Source organism: Petaurus breviceps, unplaced genomic scaffold (genome assembly GCF_028583685.1).
Source record: "Petaurus breviceps papuanus isolate PSGF00001 unplaced genomic scaffold, PetGlider_PUasm1.0 90491, whole genome shotgun sequence".
Classification (NCBI taxonomy): Eukaryota; Metazoa; Chordata; class Mammalia; order Diprotodontia; family Petauridae; genus Petaurus; species Petaurus breviceps.
The window spans coordinates 560,385-580,865 of NW_027187263.1; the positions used below are offsets into that span (position 1 = coordinate 560,385).

At 36.4% G+C, this 20,481-nt stretch overlaps 1 protein-coding gene across 2 annotated transcripts in view; it reads left to right on the forward strand.

Moving 5' to 3' along the window:
* SLAIN1 (SLAIN motif family member 1) overlaps positions 1 to 20,481 on the forward strand; it is an 86,642-nt gene that overhangs the window by 32,107 nt on the left and 34,054 nt on the right. The window contains exons 3-4 of one of the 2 annotated variants that reach the window (XM_069062641.1): positions 16,326 to 16,475; positions 17,700 to 17,849. In XM_069062641.1, the coding sequence (XP_068918742.1) occupies positions 16,326 to 16,475; positions 17,700 to 17,849 (300 nt within the window). The remainder of the gene's footprint in view (positions 1 to 16,325; positions 16,476 to 17,699; positions 17,850 to 20,481) is intronic. The other variant, XM_069062640.1, reaches the window with a different exon arrangement.

Consider the following 20,481-nt stretch of genomic DNA (forward strand, 5'->3'; position numbering starts at 1 on the left):
TTGGCCAATGTCTCATGTTCATTTGCACTTCAGTAAATCTAGAAACTTTTTTTTACCCAATTCTCTTCATATTTACTGTATGATTTCATGCACTATTTTCCTCTTCTACTGAGATTTTTCAGATGGATTCTATTCTGAACACTGTCAAAGTGATGGTTGTTTAAAATATAATTGAACTTATGTCATTCATATTTTCAAAAGTGAAGCAGACTTTGATCTGTTCAGTCTCAAAATTATATATTTATAACAGCAGAACATTGAAGACTATAAAATGGTATTGAAAAGCCTCTCCTGAATACATTTGAAATTTTAAAATATGCAATTTAGGGGATTTTAGGCAATTTTGATTTATGTTGGTTTCAATGGGTTCTCTAAGCTATCAGGTCATAATGCTATCAGTTTAGAGATAGGATGTAGTCAGTGTTCTCATTCCAGAATGTTCACTGTGGGGTTCAGGGAGGATGGATTCAGAAATGTAAAGTCCCTAGTTCTTCTGCATAAGCCACTTTTTCTTTTTTATCATGGGGCAATCTCAGAAGGTTGTCCACTGAGGCATCTTTCTGTAAGCTGCGCTGCCCTCTCTAATTCCTCAGTTCATCCCTATATTTTTCATACTGTCTTTTTCATCATGTGGAAACATCTTCAGTTTTATTCCTAGATATTTATCTTGGATTATGGATCAGGCACACCTAACTTCCCAGTTTACCTTGTCATTTCTGTGTTTTTATTAATTTCTTTGAGAGGATATTGTGCATAGTAGCGCTAATCTTAGAATGTAAATCATGGCATCATAGATGTGGAGTTGGATGGGACTATTGAGGCCACTTAACTCAGCTTCTTAGTTTTATAGATAAAGTGCAGCCAAGGGAGTTGAAAGGACTTACCTAAAGTAACACAGTAAACATTGGAGGTAGCATTTGAATTCAGTTCCTCTGAGCTCTTCCACTGTACTACCTTGACTTCTGGCATATCTGGGTTAGGTTCTTACCTCTGACACATACATACTAACTATGTCACCAGGGCAAAGTGCTTAACTTTCTTAGTGCCCTAGGAAACTTTTTAAATTAGTAAGTTATAAATGAGTTGCCAATCTGTATTTGTGGAGGGAGTTTTCATACTGGGAGTTGCCAATATGGATAAAGTCATAGAGTTGAACCAACATGCACATACACATGTACACAAGCACCCACACAAGATGTTTCTTTTACAAAAAAAATCCTATTTTTTCCTAGACTTCCTATATTTCTTCGGTGCATTATTCTTTTCCAATTGCTATACATTCACATCACCTTTTTTTTTAGAGGGCAATTGGGGTTAAGTGACTTGCCCAAGGTCACACGGCTAGTTTTTGTGTTACGTGTCTGAGGCTGGACTTGAACCCACGTCCTTCTGACTCCAGGGCCGGTGTTCTATTTACTGTGCCACCTAGCTGGCCCCCAATTCACATCACTTTCAAATTTTGTGAATTGGTATGCATTTCTCAGCAGCTATACTGCTTTTGGACTTTTTTTTGGAATTCTCCCTCTTCTTCCTTCCTCAGGAAACTTGTCATTGGGAAATGTCATTGTCTTAGAATGATCTCCAGCCTTAGAATAGAAGCTTGCAAAGGCAGGGGTTGTTTCATTTTTGTACTGGTATCCCCATTGCTCATTTAATATAGTAATCACTTAACATGCGCTTTAGCTTTTTCATTCATGCCTTGATTATTCATTGCCATGTAAGCTCATATTCTTTTTTAAAAAAATGAAGCTCTTCTTACTTTGAAGCAAGTTGAATGACAACAAATCTGTAATTCATCCAAGGTTGGAACTGTCATTGTCCTGTAAAATTAAGTCTGCCCAGTACTCATATTTTATCAGTACCTTCTGCCCTTTTGATCGTACCCTTTAGAGGACATGGCAGTGGGCTCCAGGGCCTCTATTAAAGAGGGATCTCAGCACAGTTTTTTTTCTACTTTTCCCTTCAGCTGCACTATTTTTTGAATTCTTTGGATCTCTCCATCATGCCCCTCCCCCAATTTTTTGCTTTTTTGGTGTGCATTGTTTTCCCCTGTTAGATCATAAACTCCTTCAAGTCAGGGACTGCCTTTGTTTTTATAGATTTTTGTATCCCCAGCACCAAACACAGTACCTGACAGTAGGCTCTTAATAAATGTTTATTGACTGACTGCTAGACAATATTCACTGCTTTTGCCTTTCTTGACTTAACAAGCTCCTGTCTGAATCCTCATCCTACCGAAAAATCTTTTGTTGTTGTAACTTTTATTAGACAATAAAACTGATACTTCTCTCATTCTAAATTCACAAACAACCTCATTTTCAAGATTTTCCAGGATCAGAAAATTTTAATTCTTTCTCACTCATATAGTTTATATATTTTCTCTCTAAGTTGCTGTTTTCCAGCTAGAACAGAAGGCAGCTCATAGCTGCCTGCCAAGTGGGGTGTATTTCATCATAAATCTTAGTGTTTAATAACTTATGATAGTTCCCTAATTACCTACTATATTAGGTCTGGATTCCTTTCTTTCCCTATTAACACCTCAAAAAAATGATCTCAGTAAACCTTATTTTCTATCATTTCTCTAAACAGAAAATTTTCTAGTTCAGTCAAATGAGGACCTTTATGCATACTGAGCCTCCTTTCCTTTCTTCATGTTTTTTTCATTGTTTAAATGCCTAAATCACACTTCCAAACTGTTTAGTCCAACTCTTATTTCATTTGTGTGAGGAACTCCTAGTATGAAAATATGCCCTACCCATGCTGTACAATTCAGCAACTCTTCTTTAACTTGAAGACTTAGTTGCGTGGATTCATGAAAGGTTAAATGATGTGCTGACAATCACCCAGTAGTATGTGTCAGAATATAATTTTGGTTTTTCTGATTCCAAGACTGGCCCTTTAGCTGCTGTGTCACACTACCTCTCAGTCAAATTTTGCCTATTCTTAAATTCTCCATGTGAAGCCTGCCCTTGCTCTGTTCCAGCCCACATTAATGTCCCCCTTCTCTGAAATATTATAATACTTAACAGTCTGTACTACACTGTGAGAAATTTGATTGGAAGTTTTTGTGGTGAGTCAAGTCTTGGGGTTTATAGCTCAAACATTTCATAGGATCATATATTTAGAGGTGTAAAGGACTTTGGAACCATTTAGTTCAAGCACACATATAATTTGCAATGCTAGGATTTAATCTCAGGTTCTCTGACTCTAAATTTTACTAAATATCCCAGTAATCATGTCTGAGCATCATGATTTTTTTTTTTTTTTTTGCTTTATGGAGGGTAGTTGGGTTTAAGTAACTTGCCCAAGGTCACACTGCTAGGTTTTTTGTTTGTGTGTTAAGTGTCTGAGGCTGGATCCAAACTCAGGTACTCCTGACTCCAGCACTCTACTCACTGCACCATCTAGCTGCCCCTGAGCATCATGATTTTCACCAATAATCTAGCACTTAATTGCATACTGTTTTGTTTTCTAATTATTGCTTGCCTTAATCTTTCCCTTACTAACCAGAGTTTCATATAATCAGTGACCCTGGACTCAGACCTGTTCCAGACTGAACTTATTCTTAAAAGTCTTTATAGAAATAGATTCTGGATCATCTCTCAACAGCCTGTTATAATGTACAACCCCTTTTAATGTTGTACATTCCATTCCATTAGATGTCTCAGTTTAAACCAATTTCCATGTAGTCTGTCCTTTAAATAGCTGTTTACCATTTGGACAACTTGGTTTACACATACATTATTACCATTATCAGGTCTTTTCTTCTATAAGCTAAATAGCTGATTTTTACATAGACCCATTTTCTGAATTTCTAAACATTTTCACTCTTCTCTTGATAATTAGCCCTTTATGGCTAGGAATACATATAAGTTGTTTTCTTTGTTCAGTATGCTATTATTTGGTGTTAAAAATCTTTGTTAAATAACTTAGTCTCTATTCCTAGGTGCTCTGTCCACAAAATGAGCTTATAACTTCTTATATTCTTTTTTTTTTTTTTTTTAAAGCAATCGGGGTTAAGTAACTTGCTCAAGGTTACACGGCCAGGTGTTTCTGGGTGGGTGCTAAGTATCTGAGCCCAGGATTCAATCTCCAGGGTCTTCTCAAGACTGGAGCCAGTGCTCTTACTCGCTGTGCTACCTGGCCGCCCCACTATCATTTTTTTTTAAAGCAATCGGGGTTAGGTAACTTGCTCAAGGTTACAAGGCCAGTTATTTCTGGGTGTGGTGCTGAGTATCTGAGCCCAGGATTCTATCTCCAGGTCATCCTGACACAGGAGCCAGTGCTCTTACTCGCTGAGCCACCTGGCCACCCCTAACTTCTTGTATTCTTAATAGGGAAACTTGTTCCTGTGGATGTTATGGGACAAATGCTTAGGAACAACTATTATAATGAGAGTTATTAGCAACATGAATCTGCATACTTTCTGCCAGTAAAACAAAGTGACAAATTGCTGTGGAAATAGTTTCTTTCTCTGGTTTCCCAAATAAACAGAGAACAGATGAAAAAGTGATAGGACAAATGTTATTCCTCAGTAGGGGATCTTTATCTCATCAGGGATGAGATGATGATGTTAAGTGAGAGTGTGGATGATAGAGGGGGAAGTCTACTGGAGAAGATGTTCTAGAGGGTTTTGCCTTGGCAAGAAGGACCACTTCTTCATGTGAGACAGGTGAAGTGGTAGAAAGCATCCTGGTGATGCGAGATGAGGAGGAGGGGAGAAGAGTGAGCTCTTGGTGAATGGCCTCGTTTTTTTTTCCCAGTAAAATATGGGGCAGAGATATTGGCTGAGAGGGTAGAGGACCAGGAACAAAGGAGATTTTGAGAAGGAGTGGATAGGTTGTACAGGCACTTTTAGCTAGTAAAAAATGAGAGTTGGATGTACAGATTATTTAATGAGGGTCTCAACCAGTCTCTCTAAGAAAAGTAGAATGTTGAAAGAGTTGGTAATTATCTGCTGATGCCAAGGCATCCATCCGTGTAACCTGAAACACATAGGCCTTTCCCTGTGCTAATGCCACAGCAACTTCTAGTTTAAATGAAAGGTTATTCCTTCTGTAACTCAACAGTAGTGTGACAGAGTGAGAGAGAGTCCTGATAGTGTGGGCTTTTCCTGAGGGGTAAAAATGTTATCAGGATATTAGATTGTGCCAGCTAAGTGTGCTGTTGGTAATGAAACAGGAATTGGTATGCTAGGCAACCTCTGAGTCCTTTGTTCCCTTTGAAACAGTTGTTTCTTAGAAAGTCGAGAACTCTTGATCTCAACTAATATTCAAATGGTCCAGGGCCAGTAGTTTCTTGGAGGGTCAAAAGATGGACCAATAGTAAGGAGAATTAGTCAAAGCTGAGTCTAGAAATTGAAAGAGGAATGATTCAAAAGAGAGTATCCATACCATATTATTCATCATACTTCAGTAAAAAATTGTTCAGTCAGGTCCCACTCTTCATGACCACATTTGAGGTTGTCTTGGCAGAGAAACTGGAATGGTTTGCCATTTCCTTCTCCAGCTCATTTTACAGATGAGGAAACTGAGGCAAACAGGATTAAGTGATTTCCGAGGATCACACAGCTAGTTAGTATCTAAGGCTAGATTTAAACTCAGGAGGAGAGTCTTCCTGATGCCAGGCCTGAGACTCTATCTACTGGACCACCTACCTGCCCTTCTTGGTAAAAAGTACTCTGTATAAAAGCTATTTCTCAAATCACAGTAGTTCTGAAATACGTTTTTTTGGTCTCTGGACTTGTTTACATTCCTAAAAATTATTGAAGATACCTCCCCAAGATCTTTTATTTATGTAGGTTATAGCTATTGTTATATATCATATTAGAAATCAAAACATCTTAGTGTTATAGACATAGTTTTGATCTTATGGACCTCTCAGGCCATTTTGAGAGCCTCAGCTCTAGAGAGAAGAGACTTTTTGAAACCAACTGCTTTCTCTTGGTGGCAGAGCAGACTTGTGGAAAACTTGATATTTCCCTTTCTAGTTGATATAACCATTAAGTCCCATGGCACAGTAGATGATGTACTGGACTTGAAGTCAAGAAGAACTAATTTACAATACTCTCTCAGTCACTTGCTGGCTGTGGGACTATGTGACATCTTACCTTTCTGTGCCTTAGTTTTCTTATGTGTAAAAGTCAGGAGGTTGAATTCACTTACCTGAGGTCTCTTCCAGATCAGAATCTATGGTCCTCTTTATCTTTAGTTTGAGTTAGGGGAATGCCGTGGAAAACATTTAGTCAACTAATAAAGATGGGTCTGTGGAATCACTTGTATAGTTTAGAAGACAAAGACAAAAAATTGACTTGCAAATATCCACTTGTCCAGGGGTGCATGTGTGTGATATGATGATGATGATGATGACTTATATTTATATAGGTTTGCTTTGCCCTGATATATAGGTCATCACTATGGGGAGTTCCTCATTAAAAAAAATCCTTTCACCAGTTCTGCAATTTGATCTAAAGAGAATTGCTGAAGTCAGTGAGAAGTTAAGGGACTAGCCTAGGGTCACACTTGTTAGTAGGTTACAGAGATAGACTTTGAATGAAAGTCTTCCCAGCCTACTGTCTAATATGTGAAGCAGCTTTTATGCTTTAATGTTTACAAAATTCTTTCTTCACAAAACTTTAAGTATAATTCTTATATTATTTTAAGGCGCCAGAAGATTATGGTTCATGTTTTGGCTCTACCACTAGTTATGTAACCTAGAATGGATAAGCCAATGAACCTGTTTTCTCATCTGTAAGATGGAATGATGACAATAATAGTTCTGTTACTTATCTAGCAAGATTGGAGGATAAATGGACTCATGTATTAGGAAAGTGCTTTAACTGTGTAGTGCTATGCCAATGTGATTGTAAAAGTTACAACTGAAGAATTGGCAGCAGAATTATAGGAAAACAATTTGGAGTTTGAGAAATTTCCCATATTATTTGAGGGAACTTCATGGAAAGAGCAGCAAAGTCTTTTTGGTTCTCAGTCTAATATATCTAATTCCAGCAACACATTAAGAGGGAAGAAAAAAAGTTTACACGACTTTGTTGTATATTTGAAAGGAATAGCAAGTTGTGCATAGTAAGAGAAGGAGAAAGAACATGTGAAATTTGGTACTAACGTGTATCAGCTGCCTTTGTTTAGCTGTATGCGATGCTTACCCTTTGGACTATTATCCTTTATTGACAATATAAAGTAATGAAGCAAGCAAGCCAGTCCAACTCTGAAAGTGACTTCTTGTCACTTGGTTTCATTTAACATGTTCATTTTTTGGAGCTTTAGCATGTCTTGTAGATTGGAGGGGAGGGAGTATTGGGGGAGGGACAGAGTTAAAGCCAGAAAGACCCTCCAGAGCACTCTGTATCTGACCATAAGTGAGGGAGCATTATTAAAGCCACCAGGAAGAATTAGAAAGTGTTCCTTCTGCTCAGCTCTACATTTTGGACAGTAGAGTTTATAGAAATAAACGCTGAATGTAAATAATTTGTGAGCAAAGCCACATTTGTGTTGAGAAGATTGGAGTTTATATAAACTGGGAGGGCCATGCCTTGCTAACTAGCCTACTGCTAAATGGAGTGTGCAGTACTTTCCTACAGCTCCTATTACCAAGAAATTCCTAGCAACCCAACAATGGCTAGCCCTCTGCAGGGGTCAACTCTTAGTGTGTTAACTCTAGCCACTGTTGAAAACAACATTTGGTTAGAAACGGAGTCACAGTTTATGTATTACCATTCTAATCATCTTGGATTAATAGGTGTTTCATGAGGGTCCCCAGTGTGCTGCCTTTACTAAGCAGTCAGTCATGACCCTTTTATTTGTGACCCATTTACTGTGTGCCAGGCGCTGTGCCAAGCTCCAGAGAGAAAAAGACAAAAGTAACTCTGCCTTAGTGTAGTTTATATTCTAAATTATATTTCTAATTCTATGAAATTATATTTTATAAATTATGTTCAACATAAAGGTATATGTATATCCTCTGGGTGTCTCTAAAGTCAGTGCATCTATAAATTGAAAACTGTTCGAAGACTTTACAGTCCCTGTGTGTATATATATGTATGTGTGTGCGTGCATGTATACTTACACATGTATGACCTCCAAATCTGCTGTAAATATATACACATATATACTTGTGTATTTTCACAATACACATGCAAACACAACCTACTCATACACATGTGTATACTTATATATGCATGTAAATATGTATATATTATATATACACATGTATGTGTTTACAATGTATGATACATAGTATGTCTAATAACATATAACAATATAAAGTTACATATGTGTCTATATGTATTCAAATGAATACAAGGTAGTTTGGGGAGGGAGTAATGCTTAGAATTATCAATAAGATCATTGATTAAGAGCTGGAAGGGGCCTTAGAAGTTGGCTAGGCAAATCTCCTGATGTCATAGATGAGGAAAATGAGGGCCAGGAAAGGGAAGAGATTTGTTTAAGGTCATACAGGTGGTAAGTATTAAAAGCTTGTTGTTTCAGTACATAACTTTGTGGCATTTTCTTCTTCCTGCTTTCCAAGGGCACTGTCATAAATTGTATGGTTATAATTCAGTAAAGACATCTGGAAAGAAGACACCAAACCGAGATGATGGGAAAAGGGACAGGGAGTAAAAAAAATAACCTTGAAGATGGAAGTGTTAAAGTAATTTGATGTTGTTGGAAAAACTTAAATTTCCAAAGGATTTAGGACTTGGTATTTCTGTGATGGGATAAGTCCAGGAGGCAGATGAGTCTACATCAAGCTTCTTGCAACATTTTAATTTTGTTACTTACTTTGAATACAATACAGTAATAAAGTGAATATTTTGGGCATTTTGATATGTTATCAGGACGATATAGTTTTTCCTTTGTGTGAATGTTTTTCAACATTTTTTATTTATTTTGTTAAATATTTCCCTATTACATGTAGATTTTTAAAAAACCTTATAAAATTTTTTTGAGTTCCAAATTCTCTCTGCCACTTGTCCCCTGTCCTTGAGAAGGCAAGGAATTTGATATTGATTATACATATGAAGTCATACAAAACACATTTTCCTATTAGCCATGTTGCAAAAAAAAAAAAGCCCAAAACTCATAGTATGTTTTGATCTGTGTTCAGAGTTCATCAGTTCTCACTCTGGAGGTGGATAGCATTTTTCATCATGGGTCCTTTGGAATTTTCTAGAATCATTGTCTTGATCAGAGTAGTTAAGTCTTTCACATTGGATCATTCCTACAATATTGCTGTTATTGTGTAGTTTTCTTCACTTTGAATGAGTTCGTATAAGTCTTTCCAGGTTTTTTCTGAAACCATCTGGCTCATCATTTCTTATAGCACAATCATTTGCCATAATTTGTTCAGCCATTCCTCAAATGATGGGCATCTCTGCAATTTCCAATTATTTGCCACCACAAAGAGAGCTGCTATAAATATTTTTGCACATATAGGTCCTTCTGCTTTTTTTTTTAAATCTCTTTGGAATATAGACCTAGTAGTAGTATTGCTGGGTCAAAGGGTACACAAAGTTTTATAGCCCTTTGGGCATAGTTCCAAATTGTTCTCTTGAATGGTTGGGCTCATTTACAACTCTACTAATAGTGTATCTATCTTTCCACATTCCTCCAACATTTGTCATTTTTCTTTTCTGTCATGTTACTTAATCTGATAAGTGTGAAGTAGTACCTCAGAATTGTTTTAATTTGCATTTGTCTAATCAATTGTGATTTAGAACATTTTTTAACGTGACGATTGATTTCTCTGAAAACTGTCTGTTCATATCCTTTGACCACTGATCCACTGGGGAATGGTTTTTATTTTTATAAATCTGGTTCAATTCTGTATTTATTTGAGAAATGAGGCTTTTATCAGAGAAATTTACTTTAAAAATTTCCCCCCAATTTCCTGTTTTTCTTCTAATTTTGACTGTCTTGTAAAAGCTTTTTAATTCCATGCAATCAAAATTATCCATTTTACTTCCTGTGATCCTCTCATTTCTTGTTTGGTCATAAACTATAGATCGACAGGTACATTTTCCATTCTCTCTAATTATGATATCTATCACCTTTTATGTCTAAATCTTTTATCCATATATAGAGTGTGAGATGCTGATCTATGCCTAATTTCTTCCCAACTGCTTTCCAGTTTTCCTAGCAGTTTTTGTCAAATATTGAATTATTACCCCAAAAGCTTTGATCTTTGGGTCTAATAACCTTTAGATTACTATGGTCATTTATTGTATATTTTGTACCTAATCTATTCCACTGACACACTACTCTTAGCCAGTACTAGATTATTTTGATGATTATTTTTTTGGTAATTTTTCATTGATTCCCTTGATATTCTGGAATTTTCACTGATTCCCCTTGATGTTCTTGGCCTTTTGTTCTTTCAAATAATTTTTTTTCCTATCACTATAAAATGATTTCTTTGGTAGTTTGATTAGTATCACACTGAATAAGCAAATTAACTTAGGTTAAGTTGTCATTTTTATTATTTTGGCTCAGTCTACTCTTGAGCAGTCAATATATTTTAGTTGTTTAGGTCTGTCTGTATTTGTATGAAAAGTGTTTTGTAATTGTGTTCATATAGTCCCTGGGTTTGTCTTGGCAGGCAGACTCTCAAGTATTTTACAATGTCTGCAGTTATTTTAAATGGAATTTTTCTTTCAGTTTCTTCCTGCTGGGTTGTGTTGGTAATTTGTAGAAATGCTAATGGTTTATGTGGTTTTATTTTATAACCTGCAACTTTACTAAAGTTGTTAATTGTTTCAACTAGTTTTTTAGTTGATTCTGTAGGGTTGTCTAAGTGTTGCCTTTATATCATCAGCAAAGTTTTTTTTTCCTCATTGCCTGTTCTAATTCCTTCAGTCTTTTTCTTCTTACTGCTGTAGCTAGCATTTGTAGTTCAATATTCAGTAATAATGGACATTCTTGCTTCACCTCTGATCTCATTGGGAAGATTTCAAGTTTGTCCCCATTACAGATAATGGTTGCTCTTGGTGTTAGATAGATTCTGTTTAAAATATTAAGAAAGACTCCATTGATTCTTATTATTTCTAGTTTCTTTAATAAGAATTGGTGTTCTATCTTACCAAAAGGTTTTTTCTGCTTCTAGTGATAGGATCATATCATTTTTGTTGTTATTGTTATAGATATGGTCAGTTATACTTGCAGTTTTCCTATTATTGAACCAGTCTTGCATTCCTGGTAGAAATCCATCCTTGTCATAGTGTATAGGATCTTTGTGAAGTATTGCTGAGATCTTCCTGTTATTTGGTTTAAAGTTTTACAGCAGTATTCATTATGGAAATAAATTCATAGTTTTCTTTCTCTGTTTTGGCTCTCTCCTGGTTTAGGTATCAGAACCGTATTTGTGTCATGGAAGAATGCAGGACTTTGTTTTTTAACCTGTTCTTCCAAACTGTTTATATAATATTGGAAGTCCCAGTGAAAATATTTTTTAGGAACTAACTTCTTTCCCTTAAAATATAATTTTGGTGCATCTTTTGTAGGAAAGAAAGCATTTTGAAGTCATAGGCCCATAGATGTTCATTGGTAGGAACACTAAAGTCATCCATTTTGCTCCACTGCTAATTTTGCAGATGTGGAAACTTGGGCCCCAGAATTTCAAGTGACAAGAGATAGAATTTAAAAGCTTGTTGTCACATTCTAGAGCCAGTGCTCATTCCGCTGTCGAACCGCTTTAAATCTAAACAAAAAATAGCGATGCCGTTTGTCTTTAATGTTGTTCAATCATTATCTAGCGTTTATTAAGCCTCATTAAGCAAAAGAGGAGTAACATGTCTTAGTGGATAGTCAACCACAAGTCCAGAAGATCTCAGTTCAAGTCCCTCTTGGACACATATTGGCTCTGTTTATTGAACCAGCCTTGCATTCCTGGTAGAAATCCAACCTTGTCATAGTGTATGTGATATTTATGAAATATTGCTGAAATCTCTGGGTGAGAGTCACTTGGTCTCTTTGTGCTGTAGGGCAATAATATCAAATTCTCAAATAAAAATTTGAAGGGACCACTAATCTGTACATAAGGATGTTTGCAGCTGAGGTATTTACTTAGTTTTAAACTGTAATATGGTCTAGGTATTATTGTATTTTTATTTATTTTGTTAAGAGTTTGATATCTCTGCTCTAGGGCAACTCTTTAGGAATCTAAGTGGCAGAACAAGTGTGAATTTGCCTTACTAGAGGCAATTGCTCACACTGATGAAAATCCAGGTTCCAGTCCTTAAGGGAGTATTTTGCTGTGCTATCTACCATACAAATGTAGCTAGAGTACTTCATCCTCCAGGTTTCTCACTTTGAAGATATAAGGCTCACACACAGAACAGAATACAGAGCAATTAATATATCTTTGAAAGACAAGATTGCCCTCAAATAGAGAATAAGGGTAAATTCATTATTGAGATGAACAAATGATGGTTTAAACTGGGTGTAATTTGAGGTTATTTAGCCTTGCCTAATCTTCATAATTCTCATAATGAGTTCTGTTTGCCGTTTTTAGTGCTAACATCTTTGTTCATATATCTGACTGTCTACATATACACACAGGTATGTATATATGTATATGACTTGAAAATAATATATAGAACATAGCAACTACACTAAAAAAAAAACTGGTGGAATAAAGCAGAGTGACATTAGGATTTTATGACTAGGTTTCAGATTCTGTTCTATGTAACTCCAGGCTTCCATGAGGCACTTTTAGCAGCTACTTAGAAGAAAAACTTATCATGGTAGACTTCAGCATCTATTTCATTGCCTTGTTTTCATTATATTTACAAATGTGAAGACAAGAACACACATGAGGTCTTTTCAAGCTGAGTAGGTTTGAAAATTATTCTTCAAAGAGTCTTGGTCTTCAGTGAGGTCGATTTCAGTGTCCTTTTGTGTCATTGTGACGCTAAGAGGAAACCCATGCACTGCCTGTTTTCCCTGGACAATACTCAGATTTTGATGATTGCTCTTTACCTGTCTCCCAGGGCCCTTCTGAGATCTGATGATTTAATGCTTATCACAGAAGTATGGTATTATCGTTAGAAGTCAGAGGAACCAGGTTCACATCCTGGAAACTGTATAACCTGAGGCTCCTAAGGGCCTTAAGTATGCATGCTTAACCTGAGTCAGTTAGACTTGAGTTCAAATCCAGATTCAGACATTTACTAACTGTGTTACCCTGGGGAAGTCATTTAACCTGTATCTGCTTCAGTTTCCTCCTCTGTAAAATGGGGAAAATAACAATTGAAAAAATGAGAAAATATTTTAAAATGCTATATAAATGGTAGCTGTTATATGTAGCAAATCTATTTCTGGGCTTCAGATTATGCATACATAAAATGAGGGGATTGATCTATATCATCTTTTGTTTCTAAATTCTATAACCTCTGTGTTCTTTAAAGCAGAAAAAAACTATCAAAATATGATTTTCCTAGACTAAGATAACCCCCCCATCCTTTTAAAATAGTTGTGTTTATCCTTTTTTATTTTTAAGCACTTGGGGTTAAGTAACTTGCTCAAGGTTACACGGCCAGTTATTTTGTGTGGGTGGTAAGTATTTGAGGCTTTAACTGATCCCGGGTCTCCCATCTCCAGGGCTGGCACTCTTACTCACTGCACCACCTGGCCGCCTCTGTGTTTATCCTTGATAACAATAATTCTCTAATGTTTTAAAACAACGATGCTATCTTTTAAATGAAAAATAGCTAGGATGTAATCACTTCCTTTAGTTTTTCATCTTTTTTCCTCCAATTCAGACTTGGGTACTGATATAGCATCACTGCTTTGTCACCCTGATGCAAGAATAATTTCTCCTTTCTCTTTAAAAGTCTGTACTGAAAGAATAATGTAGCACATTCTTACTTGCCATAGATACTGATTGTGTTCCCAGCTTAGGATCTCGCTGTCATAGCCACAATAACTGTAGCTTTGTGCTCAGTAGGCCTGTTCACAGTAGTTATTGTACAATGTAAATGAATGCTGTTGACTAGAGATACATCTGTGGCTGAGAACATGTAGTCAGTTTAATTTGCATGGCAAGCGATCCAACCATTACCAAATCACATCTTGTGTGAAGAAAGTATATAGTCACAAAGACCTATTAATAGGAGTGGTTTTCTGGGGGGGAGAAATTGGGAGGATTCTAAAAGTTATTATGATAATAAACCCAGACATCTAAGATATGTGGGTAACTCCCTGATGTTTTCTGTTTTGAAACCTGTTTTTATTGTCATTATTAGACCATGAGTATATTTGGAAGTAAGACATCTGATGTAATGTTATGCTTAGAGTTGCCAGGTATTTTTATTCATCAGGCCAAATTGTACCAGTGGTGTCTAAGTCATACTCACTAGTTGTGATTGGGGCACTTTGCCAGAAGCACCAAATTGCATGTTGGATCACTGATGCGAACTAATGTTCATTATAAGCTAGGCTTAGATTCAAATTTCTTCCCCTCCTGAAACCTGTAGGCTTTGAAAGTGTGACCACAGCAAATACAGTATTGTTAACTTCCTCACCTACATTGAACAAATATATGATCACATGATCCCATGTAATTTGATGGTAAGAGGAGAGCAATGAACTCCTCTCAAAGCCTTTCTTTATTCTAGAGGGCTCAGAACTTTCTAAGTAACTCCATTTTCCACCACTGGTTCTATTTTATTTTAAAAAAACAAAACAAAACAACAAACATCCTGTCCCTTGGTGGCGCCTTCTTCCCCTCTCAATTTTGAGCTTTCCTATATGTGTATTATCTTTTCCCATTAGATTATAAGATCCTTGAGATCAGGAACAGTTTTTATTTTTCTTATTTGTATCCACAGAATTTAGGTAAATTCTCTTAGCAAGAATGAAAAGAAAGCGTTTGTTCTTGGTATATACCATTCATAAAGTCCATATTATGTTTCCTTGATCTTGGAAATATAGAATTTTAACAGTTGGGGGAAGGAGGGAATAGTTGTTTGTTGGAAGAGTTGAAAAAAATCCTGTGCACAGGATCGTGTAGGAAATGTGCGCAGGAAAACCACAAGATCAGGTTGATTTCTCCATTTAAAGTAAAAATATGTGTTATACTTAATATTGATTTGGGGTGTGTGTGTGTGTGTGTGTGTGTGTATGTGTGTATGTATGTCTATCCTATAGACAGCTTAATTTCTGGCACCATTATACTGGGTTGACAGCATCCTCTGTAGTAACCCTAGTTGACAATTTTTTTCCTGCTTTTACCATTTTCTTTTTCTAATTGCTCTTTGTACCTTGAAGATAGCAGTTACTTCCTAAGTGCTTGTTGAATGATGAATAAAAATTATAAATATTTTTATTATTTAGCTTTTCTGTAATAAATAAGTTATCTTTATTATAATGGCATTCAGAAATTTGAAATAGAATAATTTGTTGATATTTCATTTCAGGCTGGTTAACTTTAACTTTTATATCAAAACTAATAACTGACATTTACTTCTTTAGAGTTTTAAATTCTTCATATCAGTCATCACATTAGAACTTCACAACAACTCTGTGAGGATGTCACTCCCTATTTAACAGGTGGGGAAACAAGCTCAGAGAGCAATGACTTGCTCCTGATCATACAACTTGTAAATCTCTGTTAGAATTTGAACTCGGTGCCTGAAGATGCTTTATAAATATTTTTGTTTAGATTGAATTGATCCTCCTGACTCCCAGTCCCTCCATTGTGCCTTGCTGACTTTGAAGATAATCTGAGAGTGAATGAGTGGAAAATTATTTTTTAGAAATTAAATAGCTGTCAGAATTTAATAGAAAGAACATTTTCCAGGATAATAAATACCATAAATATCTTTATATGTTTGAATACACATCTTATGATTCTCCAAAGTTATTTATGAAATACTTATTCTGTGTCAACTAAGAGAAACAATTAGCAAATTGATGTGCTTTTCTGATATTCAAGGTCTTATGCTTTTTTATATATACATACATATAGTAACTGAGCCTAGACCACTGCATGTAATTATTAAAAAACATTTGAAAATTCATACATTTTGATTTGTTGAGAGGCATTCATATCTTGAATCACACAGACTAACTTAATTATTTTTTCTAAAAGGTGTGCAGACAGAGCCCTAATTCACAAATCAGCCAATTGTTGTTCTATTTTAACATGTATATAAATATGATTTTCTTATTAAATGAAAAGAAGGCAGTTTACATTCTAACTAACTTGACTTTTTAAGCTCGTTCTTTTTCATCTTTTGCTTCTGTCAGGCCATCATCAGTCTGCACTTAATTTGTACACTAACACCATTTGTTTTTTTGCTTCCATGACAGCTTTCCGATGGCGCAGTCTCTTCACCCAACCCACTTCCTTGGCCTTTCCTTATAGCCCTGTTGCAAGACTCAGTCCATATAGCAATGGCTTTAATACTACCAGCTTCTCTAAAACCTCCAGTAAAGCAATACTAACACCTGAAAAAACAGGTAATATTTTAACTTTTTACCTACTAACATGCTTTAAAAAATCATGCCACCAAACCACTTGGATGAATGTCTTATAGAAAATAAAGGGAATAAAGGGTAATCCTATTATAATTTCGATATTACTTTGCATTTTATTTCAGGGTTCAAAATGAAAATCATTACTTTGGACCTAGGAATCATCATTAATCTATTGTCTGTTGTACAGATGAAGCAGTGTTATGTGTTTATTAGTATTTATGTACATAGTGAGAAGCATCTTGGTACAATAGATAGAGTGCAGGACTCTGGGAAGAACTGAGTTCATATCCTTCCTTTGAACTAGTTCTGTGACTGGGCAAGCCACTTAGAAAGCTGCCTGAAGCTCAGCTAGTTTAAGACTTTTTTTTTTTTTTACCAAGTTATAGACAGATTGTAATGTTTGTCAGTTAAGGAAATTCCCTACATTGATTAAATCTAACTCTTTGATGTGTGTATACATAATAGTATGTTGTCGAATAACACATATGCCTTTTATATCAAACAACAAAGCAAGATTTAATTAAAGCTGTAACCTTTGTGTTATTCTTTTTTACTCTTTCACCTATATTTATCAAACCAGGTATAAGAAAATCAGACAGCTTTTTTAAGTAGGACTGGGATGACTGACATCATCCCATCATTAGTCTCAGAATTGCTATCATTCTAATCTCACCACTTTTCTTCTTTCCTAGTCATAGTTTCTTAGTCTCTGCTGTCTTTTGGATGCCCCCTCGCTTGTTTTTTGATGCTTTTTATTTAGTTAAAACAAGAAAGTTTTAAAGTCATCTCTACATATGATCACTCACTATTTTAGAGACAGGATATTGTTACTTTTATCTGTTTAATAAGTGGGTCAAATGAAGTTTCGGCTTAATATCATGATATGAATTATTCATCACAGCTATCAGTGGTCTTCAATGGAAAATGGGAACCACCCCAGAGCACAATATATTTTTATGCCAACCCTTTAGAGAGAGATAATTAGGTACTGCTTAACCAGAAGCCAAGTTTTGGCTTTTTTTTTATGTGTTTAAGTTGGCTTGAGGAACCAGAAAAATAATGAATAGCTTTTTGTACATTTACTGAATTGCATGTTTTATGTCTGAGAGTTGAATGCTGGAAAGGCAATTGTTCTAGCTTTGGGAGTAGTGGGGAGTACATGAAGAGTTATTGATATAAAGCCTGAATAATGTTTACTTTTCTTAGGTTATACTTCCAGGGGCTCCCCCCTTAGTCCTCAGTCATCCATAGACAGTGAATTGAGTACATCAGAATTGGAGGATGACTCTATCTCCATGGGATATAAACTACAGGACCTCACTGATGTTCAGATCATGGCTCGCCTGCAAGAAGAAAGTATGTTTCTCTTTTCCATGGGGCTATTTGGCTTGGCAAGCTTGAGCTAGAAATGTGAAGATTGCCTAATATATGAAAAAAAAGGTGAATGAGGCTCTTCTTCCTGGGTAATAGGCAGGGAACTTAAGCCACACTCTTTGTGTATCACTCGTCTAACTAAAGAAATGTAATAAAGCTCATATTTAAAGGTTTCTAGTTATCCAAGATCATCTACTGTTTTAAATTATGGCCATTTCCTTCATACAAACATTGTTAAGAAAACTACCCGTGGATAACCATTGAATGCACAAATATAGAAAAACTATATTTTAAGGTGTAATGCTGTAATATCCTTAAAATACTTCTTCGCTGAAAATCTTTGGTCAAAAAGGAGGGAGTAGGATCATAGAAATTGGAACCAGAGACAACCTATGATCATCTAATCAAGCCTCTCATTTTATAGATAAGTAGATGATGTGAAATGTTTATCCTAAATGAAGGATAATATATGTAATATATGTAGTTTCCAAATGCAAATTCTTAGCTAAGAGAGTCATAGAAGATACCCTCCTTTTTTTTTTTTTTTTTTTTTTTTTTTAAGCAATCGGGGTTAAGTAACTTGCTCAAGGTTACAAGGCCGGTTATTTCTGGGTGTGGTGCTGAGTATCTGAGCCCGGATTTGATCCAGGTCATCCCAACACTGGAGCCGGTACTCTTACTCGCTGAGCCACCTGGCCGCCCCTAAGCAATGGGGGTTAAGTAACTTGCTCAAGGTTACACGGCCAGGTGTTTCTGGGTGGGTGCTAAGTGTGTGAGCCCGGGATTCGATCTCCAGGTCGTCCCGACACTGGAGCTGGTGCTCTTACTCGCTGAGCCACCTGGCCGCCCCGATACCCTCCTTTTTTTTTTTCCAAATAAGTTTTATACTTTCTTAGATTCTGTAAATGCAGAGAGTTGCTCATTAAAGAGTTGATTAAGCAGCATCTCTACGCCAGGCACCGTGCTAACTAAGCACTGAGGATACAAAGAGAGGTAAAAGGTAGTTTTAGACCTCAAGGAGCTCACCTCCTAACAGTGGAGACAAGCCAGCGCACGCACAGACAAGTTATATACAGGATAAATAGGGAGTGATGAACAGGTCAGGCACTAGAATTTAGGGGAATTGGAGATGGCGTTATGTGGCGTTGGGGAAACGAAGAGGTAGAGAGGAGAAAGATGATATTACAAAGTTGGGGAATAGCCAGAGAAGATTCTTGGAGCTGAAAGGTGGATTAGAATAGGAAGGAAGTTGTTCAAAGAGTACCTAGAAGGAGATGGGGTGAAGAAGATTAGAAAGGTGGTAGGGGGTCATAGGTTTGCATGTCAAACAGAAGATTTTCTATTTTGTATTGATTCGTATTCTTCCTGGAGGTAATAAGGAGCCACTGGAGTTTGGGTGTGGAATTGACATGGTTGCATCTTTGCTTCAGGAAAATTTCACTTTGGTAAATGCCTGGAGGATAGACTAGTTTGGAGCGAGACTTGTGGCGGGTAGACCAACCATCAGACTATTGTAATAATCTAGGCATGAGGTGATGAGGGTTTTTTTTTATTAGGTTGATGGCAATATCAGAGGAGAGAAGGGGGAATTTTTGAGAAATGTTGCAAAGGTGAAATTGATATGCCTTGGCAATTGATTGACTTTGAAAGAGTGAAAGATAATGAGGAGTTGAGAACAATGCCTGTGTTACAAGTCTGGGAGACTAGGAAGATGGTGGTGCCTTTGAGTAATAGGGAAATTTGGAAGGAAGGTTTAGGGGGAAAGATAATGAATTCACTTTTGGACATGTTGAGTGTAAGGTCTACTGGACATATAATTTGAGATGTTTGAAAGGCATTTGGAGTTGTGAGACTGAAGGTCAGCAGAGAAGTTGGGACTGAAAAAATAGATTAAAGAATCATCATTATAGAGATGGTAATTAAATTCATGGGAGCTGATTAAAGTAGTATAGAAGGAGAAGAGAAAAGGGCCTAGCACAGAGTTTTGTGGACACTAATAGTTAGTAGGCACGAGAGAAGTGGTCATTAGGCAGGAGGAGAAGTATTATCTTGAAAATTTAGAAGAGATTATCAAGAAGAGGGTGACTGACAGGAAAGGCTACAAGAAACTTGAGAATAATGGGGATTGAGAAAAAGGTAATTGAATTTGGCAATTAGATCATTGTAACAGTTTCTGTTGAACAAGGAGGATGAAGCTGGATTTAAGAAGACAGTAAAAGGAGAGGAAATGGAGGCATCTGTTATGAATGGCCTTCTTGAGGAGTTTGGCCACAAAAGGCATAAAGGCTATAGATAACACTGGGGATGGAAGGATCAAGTGAGGGTTTCTTAAAGATGGGAAGACATAGTCATATTTGTAAGCATTGGGGAGGAGTCAGTAAACAGGAGTGATTGAGGGTTTGGGGATGGAGAAGAGACCTTAAGTGAATGATCTCAGTTTCTTCAATGAAATGAGGCAAAGTTCTCAGCCAAGAGGGTCGGGGAGGGGAGGCCATAGGAGATTGAAGGAAGAATGCAAAGGTTTGAAAGAGTCTCTATAGAGAGTTGGATAGTGAGTTGATAGAGGGCCAAGTCGAGGTTGTGTAACAAAAATTTATAATGAACACAGTAAAAA